This window comes from Zerene cesonia, chromosome 17 (genome assembly GCF_012273895.1).
Source record: "Zerene cesonia ecotype Mississippi chromosome 17, Zerene_cesonia_1.1, whole genome shotgun sequence".
NCBI classification, from domain to species: domain Eukaryota; kingdom Metazoa; phylum Arthropoda; class Insecta; order Lepidoptera; family Pieridae; genus Zerene; species Zerene cesonia.
Window position 1 is genome coordinate 6,549,767 of NC_052118.1, and position 10,287 is coordinate 6,560,053.

Below are 10,287 nucleotides of genomic sequence, written 5' to 3' on the forward strand. Positions count from 1 at the left end.
AGAACCCAAATGTTAAGTAATATCTCTTGTAAATAACTGCTTTTAGGTTTTATTAACCTTAATAACTCCGGTTCCTTATGCAGTTTTCTGGGATGAAAATTATTTCATGTCCTTTGTCGGGTCTGAAATTTAACTAAATTTTATTCAATTTTGTTTAGTGGTTTAGGCGTAAAGAACAAAGAGACAAACAGAGTTACATTTAAATTTTACCTCCCTTCAAGTTTTAGGATTATAAAGCTGCGTCATTTTTTAATTTCTAATTCATCCCACTCTTATTAAGCTTTAATAAGTGAACAACAACATAACAGACAAATAATTTAGTTTATTTAGTATTTCACATTATAAACTATGAGATTGTATGACAACTCGTATAAATTCAAATTAATATGTTTATGTTTTTCATTAGAAAAATGATTTTATTTTGAAGTCTAAGAAAGATACTGAAGAAAAGCAAGTAGATATTTATTATTTATATATAGTTCATAGGTATATAATAGCTATTTACCACGTGGTACCAGTATTTGTAATAAACTAGTATATTTGTAACTAGTATATTTATTTCAAATGAAGATCCCAGAAAACAGTTATATTGCTTTTTATTTATACTTAATTAAACTATCCAGCATCTACTTAGTATTAAATCAACTATGAATTTGTATAAATGAAGAATAATATATTGATAGAAATTAAATATACAATACAAGTACAAGTATGGTTATAATATTTAAATAAATTAATCATCACTACCATAGTTTCAATACAAAACAAAATAAAATATAAAAATAATACCTAACTTCAACCACTTTCTCAAGTTGTTTTCCGCCCAGCGGTCCGATCGAGACTGATCCACTATAAGCGTCTTCGCTCAATTCAAAGTTGAGATTGTAACGTATAACAATCTCAACCCGACTTTTACTTCTACCCACTAATCGTAAGTAACAAATGTTTTGTACAATTTATTTCATTTAATAGTTTGTACATTGTAAATTAAATAGTTAATACGTTATATTTATTATAATTATGCAAATTACAACAATTATTAAATCAAATTTCTACTATTTTATAACACATGCATGGAGGCCCGTTGCCTTCATTATTCCTTTCGATATCTAGTGGGTAAATCCCTATTTACGCTGCAGCAAAGCTATACCTTCAGCCACCTTTACACAGATGAATTATCGAGCGTTATTAATGTAAAATAATTCGTGATGTAAAGAGTAGGTGAGCGTCGTTTCTTTAATATAATTACCATATTCATTTAAATGTATATGAAGTGGATTGTCGGTGACCCATTACAAACGCTGTCGCGACCCCTAGCGCCGCCACTTCAGGAGGTACGCAGTCGTTCGGCGCTCCCCGTTATTAAAGCGCATGTCACCTAAATAAATGTGCGTAATCCTTATTTTGATAACTTCTGGTGCGTTATCAAGTGATGCTTTATAATTTGCGTTGATTATGAATGACTACAGCAAAGGTCAGGCCACAATCTTATCTTCTGCTCTTTAAATGTTTGTGCTGTAGATCAAGTGAAGTCAGTTTACAAAGAGCAACTATTGAATAAAGTTTTCGACTTAAATTCGAGACCCGAACCTATTTTTCGTATATAATAAAACTAAGTGACGACAGAACAGTGTTCCATATCGACATACAGTGCTATTTGGTAGTGAATTAATAATAACTGTGAATTTTTAAAATGCCTTTTCGTCGTAGTAAGGTAAGATAAGTATAGATAAGCTCTTACTCAAACTCTACCTCTATGTTCTTGTTAATTTCCTTATTTTACTCGCTCATAACTTGTCCGATAGAGATTGCTGCCTAGCGATAAGGCTGTTTGTTATTTTTCATTTAAATTTAATGTAATCCATTTTATTATGATATATTTTTAAAAATAATCAAAATCATTCATTCATTCGTTCATCTGGTAACAGGCGACGGTGTGATGGTGATTCATAATTGTATATCTAAATAATATAATTGAAAAAATTAATTACTCTGAATTATAAAATTAAGCAACCCATATCTGAGATATCTATCTATTTTGATTGCTATCTAGCAATCTTAATTTAAAATTAAAAATAACGTCATCTATAATATTGTTTTCATTATTAATATAAGTGTAATTTAATATTCGATATGTATATTACTCTGATAAATATTGACAAGGCAACGACGTTCTATAAACATGTCCCACAATAAATTATTTTATTGTTGTAAGAATATGGCCCATTTTTTATTTTATATTTTTATGTTAATTCAGATCACTTAAATAAGTTAAGTGCATTTAAAAAAACGTGTACATGCAGTAATAACAGATGCGCATTGGTACAGACAGTTGTGTTTTCAGTATACACAAATAAGTAATCGTACTAATTTAAAGGTTAAATAGTAAGGTTTAATTAGATCTATATTAGAGATTAGTATGTAGTTCTATGTTATAAAAATCATCAGATTTTGAAACTCACTTTGGGCGCCGACATTCGATCAGATATCCTAAACTATACAATTTTGCAAACAATAGTTTTTTGGTTCAGAATTCTTACTGTGTTGCCAATAATAAAACAAATCACTGTAAAAAGATGGAGAAACATAGCGCTATCACACAAATGTTTATGTTAGAAGTGTATTGATCCCCAATCCCCAACATTTTTTAATTTTGTGATAAATATATAAATAAACGTCAAACAGTTGAAAATTGTTCTGCCTTAGCACTCGTGAACGCCCGAACCGATATGAAGAATAAAGTATTATTATTACTTTTATAGTTTATACATATCATTACCATACTATTCCATTAAGATTAAATGACTTTAAATACGGGAGATTTCATATATCATTTCGTCAGTTAACTTTTTGAACATTACGAGCGATATTCAGTATGTACATGTTGCCTGTTGTACTTTTAATTAAATGGCGTAAATTTATATTAAAAACACTGAGCAGGTTTTATGCTTTCAAACGGATTATAATAATTATTGTTATCTGTTCAGCGTTTGTTACTGATAAACATTCGAGTGACCTAGTTAAACAAATTAAAATGCTAATCTTTATTAAAACAATTTCAATTTTATAAAAAAAAAACAAATGGAAAACAGTTCCATAATGTACAGGGTAACTCCATTCCGTTGATATGATCTTTAATATCAATATTTAAGTATTTACATTAAAACATAATAACATAATAAATTGTACTCTGTTACATGTAATAACACTTAGCTTATAACTTAACAGAATATAGAACGTCATTGCCACGGTCGCTCTTTGAAGGAATAACCTGTGGGACTACGAAAATAACAATGTATTGAATAATTTTGCACATCAAGTACTTTGTTTTTTGAACGTCTTCCAATTTCATGTAGGCATTGTTTCAAACAAAACGGCTCTACAACTATTTTATAATTCTGACTTTAATTTAAACTAGTCAGCTAGTATTTACTTTATTTTTTAAAGTCTATGTGTCATTTTGTATCTTCCATTAAAAGAAGTACAAACCTATTGTTTGTTATAGAGCTAAAGATCGCAATTTGCATTTTCTTACCAAAACACTTAAATGAGTTGTTTTAAATATATTTTTGTATTAATTGACATACCATTTACATATCCTCGGTGACGGTTATATATATAATGTATACACATAACGTTGGCGGGAGTTGTCGAATGTTCATTGTTTTGGCACATTAATTAATCTTTGTTTAAATTCACGAATGGAGGTAACAACTACATAAATTACATCATTTATTTAATGGGCGCCTAAAATATTCTACAATGTTCGAATAGTTACAGTTAAATTAACATTAATTTTTAATGCAGTTATGAAAACATCTGTGAAAAGTTTAAAAGACTCATTAAAGTTCAATAAACATTTTTAATTAATATTTTTAAATTTATAAGTGGGGCTTTTCATAGCATCCATAATATAACGTTGCAAAACATTTTATTACAGGTACTAGTAAAATGGATCTACGAGAACCAGCACAAGATGCAAAATCTGCGTCGCTGCAGTTCTACGCTTCGATACAAAGAGCTAGAGGAAAACAATGTTCAGCCTTTAGAGCCAGTGGCGCCCGTGACGTCAGCGACCGCGCCCGCACACAAGCCACACCCAGATGTCACGCCAGAAACTTCCTTCAAGGTAATAGCATGCGTATACACGCATCACTTATTATTATTCGCACAATTACAATTTTGCAAATAAGTTAGCAATCTATGCAAATTACGTACTTTTTTTTGTATTTTAGGCTTAAGTATGTGAATATTTGTATCGTAATAAATTAATTTGTTGACTACAACGTTAAACGGCTTATTAGAGATTAGAAAATACATAAGTATTTTATAGGGCCAGGTTTAGGCGAGGGCAAGCATTTCGCGGCGCCCATAATAAAGACTTTCGTAAAACAAAAGAAAAGCTCCACTGAAAAAAAGTGCCCGCTTTATTTGTCGCGCCGAAGCCTCTAGACTTATAATCCGGCCCTGATTCAATATGAATACATATAGACAATACAAATAAAGAAATTATATTCACTTATTTCTCATATTACAGTATGACGACCTGCAAGTGTCGTTGGCTGCACCGTACCAACTGCAGCGCAAACCGGAGGCGAGCGATTTGGGTTTCGGGAAATATTTTACGGATCACATGCTCAAAATTAACTATCACAAAGAGCTGGGCGGTTGGCAGAAACCAGAAATCACTCCATTCGAATACTTAACGATACATCCAGCAGCGAAAGCGCTGCATTATGCTGTCCAAGTGAGTTTTGTTTATTTTGATTTAATAGTTACTTAGTTTCTTATATATATATATATGTGATCAAACATTCTTATTAATAAAACCTACGTAATGAATTATTTATAAACTGTTTGGCGGTAAAATGAAAAATGATGAAAATACATTAGACTGCTAAAGAAAAACGTATAGCTTTTTTCACTTACGTAATAGGAAATGACATTGTAAAAAACAAACAGTTCAAAAACTCCTTATAAATAAATTAAACATATCACAATTTAAAAACGACGTAGTAAATAAAAAATGAGTCGTAATATATCAGCGGTATCTTTTTAGTTGTTCGAAGGATTAAAAGCGTACCGGGGGGTCGATGATAAGATAAGATTGTTTCGGCCCGATTTGAACATGGAAAGGATGAACCTCGCGGCCCAGAGGTCTGGTCTGCCGATGTTCGATGGTGAAGAGTTAATCAAATGCATCATTCGACTGGTACAAATCGACCAAGAATGGGTGCCGCACTCCGAAACGTCCACGCTTTACATACGACCCACATTAATTGGCACTGAGGTATGTTTCCTACACATTTGTTGTTATTGTGTTCAAATGTACGTTATCTACATTCTATAAACAAACGTTTCGAAATCCTTATGTTGTGCTTAATGAGCGCGTGTGTTATTGCGACGTAAATAGTTATATACAGTAGCTGTTCAATTTGACGTCGATACTTGAGATATGATTACGAATTTCTGTTTCAATTCATATTCTATATATTTACTTATGCTACATGCTCAATTTGTCATATTTTTCTTTTTAATAAGATACGTAGCAATTTTATAATCAATAAGTCACAACGCAGTAATTCTCACAAATCATAACTTATATGGATTAACAAACAAGGATGTTACACATTAATTGCTCCGCGTAATTATTTCTCAAGATATCGTTATTTACTTAAGTTATTGAGCCCGTAATAAAAAAAATTCCGAGTGTACGTGTAAATGTTCTTATCTAATTTCTAAACGTGATTATATGTTACATAACAATATTTAATGAATATTTTAAATAAAACATTCGATTATTATTGTCAAGTTTTATCTATATAGCAAGAATCTTTTTTTTAACAAATTAGTTTATTTAATTTCATAAATTTTTGATCGTTTATAGCCTACGTTTGGGATAATAGAGCCAGAATCAGCAATGCTATTCGCTATTCTAAGTCCAGTGAGTGCGTATTATAAAACGAATGGGGATGGAGCTGTGTCCATATACGCGGACCCGAATGTGGTGCGCGCGTTCCCCGGCGGAGTGGGCAATAGGAAAGTCGGCTCTAACTATGGACCCACGATAGGTAAGCGTTTTATATTAGTTTATGTGTGTGTTATATCATATTATCGTTTACATAGTGAATGCTTTGATTCCAAATCCTTTGATTAGTTTTGTTTTATGGTATTATTAATTTAAATGTATTAATAATATACATAAAGATAAATTTTTATTGATTGGGCTTATACACGTATCTATAGGTGAAGGCGTGCCATATTTAAATCTACATTACGATATGAATTCTTATATTATGAAATGTAATTAGGTGATAGGCGATGATTATATTGTTTGGTCTTATGACGCTTTATCAAAAATAATTTGAGATAAACTCGTGACAAACACATCGTATGATGTGTATATAAATATTTATTCAAAACCAGCATACATAATGTAAAGGTTTTGAGTTGTAATTTTTAAACAGTTTTTTATTATTAAAAAAATACTTTTTGTGTAATTTTACTTATAATTCAATTATTCTTATCACACATGTTTTGAACAATAAAACTACACAATAACATGTAAATACACAGTTGTATATTTATATTGTATATAAACATAAGTAATGTAAGGAAACAAAGCACTTTTAAACCAGGAAATACAGGTTATTTATTTAATTGTTTATGACATTCCCTAGTTAAGATTCATTGAACTGTTTAACTACGTAGATATGATGAGAAGAAATATGAATTATTAAAATTATTAAAACGAGGCCTATGTATGTTACACAGAGATAACGTCGCGAGCTGCAAAATTAGGACATCAACAAGTATTATGGCTATTTGGACCTAATCAAGAGCTGACTGAAGTGGGAGCGATGAATATCTTCATAGTTTACATCAATGAGCAAGGAGGTGAGATCCAAATGCCATATCTTTTATTGTTATATTTATGTAAGTTTCGTGTTATCATAATTATCTTTTTATTCATGAGACTACTAGCTCAAAGACTGGTCTAGCATAAAACATGTAAAAACTTAACATTTTATTATTAGGTATTAAATTTTCAAAAAAATATTTGGTGTTGGATTTATAGAAAATGGTGTGCGATTTGAACGAATTTTAATGATTTTTAGTTTGTTGGTTAAAAATTTGAAATAACACACTCGAAACCGGGACGAGTATCTATTTGAACACAAATTCAGGCTCCTCTTTCGAATACCACGCGATCGAGTTGAAGCTATCGAAACATAAAGATACGAATTCCCATAATTATCCGTGTAAGCGTACATATTGTCATGTTATCGCGCAGCGCTGACCCCGCGACCTGTGAATTCTCGTCCCGCATCTGAAGCAATAAACGGGGTCGCTCACATCACACAGATTGTTCCAGACTAAACTCGTTCGTGCATTTTTAGATAAACAGTTGAGTACGCCGCCATTGAATGGTCTCATATTGCCCGGAGTCACTCGCCGGTCTATTTTGGAGCTGGCGAGCCAGTGGGAAGATGTCACGGTCAAAGAAGAGGTGATAACTATGGAGCGGTTGATACAACTCAACGGTCAAGGCCGGGTGTGTATTTGTTATAAAATGTACTTATTATGGGCAGTCTTAGAACTATAATGTGGTTATCTAAATATATATATAACTGAAAGGTGACTGACTGACATAGTGATCTATCAACGCACAGCCCCAACTACTGGACGGATCGGGCTGAAATTTGGCATGCAGATAGATATTACGTCAAAGCATCCGCTAAGAAAGGGTTTAGAAAAATTCTGCCCCCAAGGGGATTAAATAAAGGATTAAAATTTGTACCATGAAATTTTATTAGGACCGCGTGGGCAACGGGCAACTGCTAGTCTGTCATAAACTTTGTACTTGTTATGGATAATCTTGAACTATAATCTTGTAATCCTACTAATATTATAGATGCGAAAGTTTGTAAGGATGTGTGTGTGTGTCTGTTCCTCTTTCACGAAAAACTACTGCACCGATTGCAAGGAAATTTGGTACGTAGATAGCTGGACAACTGGAATAACATATAGGCAACTTTTTATCCCGATATTCTTATGAGATATGGACTTAAGCTGGTGGAACCGCGGGGTGCAGCTAGTTCTTTCATAAGTGGAAAGCTATTTTGTAAGAAATCCATTCAGATATACCCTAATGTTTTAACTAAGTTTCCTTGAGTAAAACAACTCTTATTATGCCCGTTTGGTATGCATGAAGCCTAGCTATAGCTATATTTTTTTTTGTTAATAAGCTGTTTCAATGTTGTAAAATAATTTGAAGATATGACTATTTGTAAAAGAGTTAATTGCAAAATAACCCCTCTAAAGTTAAAATTGTATGTTGTTAAGTCATTCAACTAATCAGTTGATTAGCATATCGTTATAGAGAGTGTTTTTTATTTAAACTTATTAAGGTTTATTACTTTTTGGTAATTTAATGTTTGCACACATTACTAAAGCATTTTACTATCCTAAGTTATTTATATTTGAATAACTTACACACAATTCAATCGGTTCAATGACAAGAAACAATTGTATCAAGGAACTGGTTGCAATTTCTATTCAGAGTTACTAGAATGGTTGTATGACGATCTTATTCAAAAAACTTTGCTTATATTGAGATTAGATATGTGAAATGTTTATTTTATGATCTATTACAGTTACTAGAGATGTTCGGCGCCGGCACGGCTGTCATCATTACGCCGATCAGCAACGTGGGCTACTTGGACACCAACATTCCCGTACCCACCATGCAGCAAACCCTCCCCGTGTACCAACGGCTAAAGGACACCCTATTGGCCATACAATATGGTCATATAGAACACCCATACGCTAAGATCATATCATAGCGCAGTACGTGTGATGACTTTGGGTTTGAACTAGTGATATAGTGCAGTGGCGGCTAACTTTTTGTACATACATTGCAGAGATATGTTACATAAGAATGATGTATAAAACTATGTGTGATATGAAAAATAACGAACGATTCTCGCAAATAAACTTATCTCATTGTAAATATTATGGATAGGATTATGTTTCGAGTACCTACGCGCGTTCCTTGAGTTTTTCGAAACTGCTATTGCGCAGTTATTTTAAGGTAGGTTAATGAATTTGCAAGATCATGTGTGGTTTATTCAAGGTACAGTGAGAATTTCCTCATCCCATTTACATATTATAACTATGCAACAATGTATTTTTTCAAATTGTCGCTTATCGAAAATTATAAAATGTATTATGCAGCTTTTTGATGGAAGTATAATGGTAGATTGCATTTAGAATCTAGCTGGTAACAGTGACTCAACAAACGGAAGGGTCGAGGGAGAAATATATTTTTATTCCTTCTTATAAATTGTTTTGAAAACAATCGCAAATAAATCAATGCTGATGTACCTACTAATATTACAGAAACTTATGAAAACAAATAAATCATAATTTATTGCCGTCTTGTATTTTCTAGCTAGCGTTATTTATTTATAATATTCTGTATCAGTTCAAGTTCATTATATTATTATCTTTTTATATCCTTGTTATATATACAATATATTTAGCGTAAATAAAATGTGTTTTCCTATACGTAAATAGTTGCCTTGACTCGTTCCTAAATTTTAATAGTATTTCATAAGAGACTTTTTAATTGTTTAGTAGTCTAAATAAATCATATAGTAAAATTTATGCTTGCTATGGAAATGGTACTTCGTGGAGAGATTTTCATAATGCCCGCGCATATATTTCAACCTTCAAGTAAATTTTTATTATTGGTTCCGTTTCGGGGGACTCCCATTAATACGTAGTTTGTTATTGGTTAGCCTATCTCTGGGTCTAGGGTACAGTCAACGGTGTATGTAATTTCAAACGTCGAACCTCATATCCCGCCTGCGAATTATTTTTTCCCAAGTAAATTGTCATAATTCAAAATGGACGGATACTAAGAAAATGACCTCTATTTATTACTTTTCAATAGCATTCATTCAAATCAGTGCAATATATTGTGTATAAGTGTACCTATAGTTTTGTAGACAATGGCTGTAATGTGATCAGAATGTGATATGTGTATGTAGCAAGGTAAAGGCTATATTTAGCTTTGAAGAAGCGTTTGTTAAAATCTCTTTGAAATCTTACTTTAATACATTTCTTACCTTTTAAAGGCAACATTGCCGTTATAATGTTTTGTCATACTGGTTTTCTTTTCTAGTCTAAGAATCTATGTAAATCGAATGTGAATAAATTATTTATGATATTTTAAGTGAAAATTTCTTTCATTTACCGAACACGTTTGCAGATGTATTGTAT

At 31.9% G+C, this 10,287-nt stretch overlaps 1 protein-coding gene across 1 annotated transcript; it reads left to right on the forward strand.

Moving 5' to 3' along the window:
* The first annotated feature begins 1,166 nt into the window (after positions 1–1,166).
* On the forward strand, positions 1,167–10,247 carry LOC119833523 (branched-chain-amino-acid aminotransferase, cytosolic). Its single transcript, XM_038357572.1, has 8 exons — positions 1,167–1,714; positions 3,941–4,129; positions 4,538–4,747; positions 5,060–5,290; positions 5,888–6,071; positions 6,775–6,897; positions 7,401–7,555; positions 8,658–10,247. The coding sequence occupies exons 1-8, from the start codon at positions 1,694–1,696 to the stop codon at positions 8,844–8,846; spliced, it is 1,302 nt and encodes a 433-aa protein (XP_038213500.1). The 5' UTR covers positions 1,167–1,693; the 3' UTR covers positions 8,847–10,247.
* Positions 10,248–10,287: the final 40 nt, after the last annotated feature.

Bases quoted from the DNA above. Each gene is read 5' to 3' on its own strand.
- LOC119833523 (XM_038357572.1), top strand. From the start codon at position 1,694: ATGCCTTTTCGTCGTAGTAAG. The intron at 1,715-3,940 runs GTAAGATAAGTA...ATTTTATTACAG, and splicing joins TGCCTTTTCGTCGTAGTAAG to GTACTAGTAAAATGGATCTA. The intron at 4,748-5,059 runs GTGAGTTTTGTT...GTATCTTTTTAG, and splicing joins CGCTGCATTATGCTGTCCAA to TTGTTCGAAGGATTAAAAGC.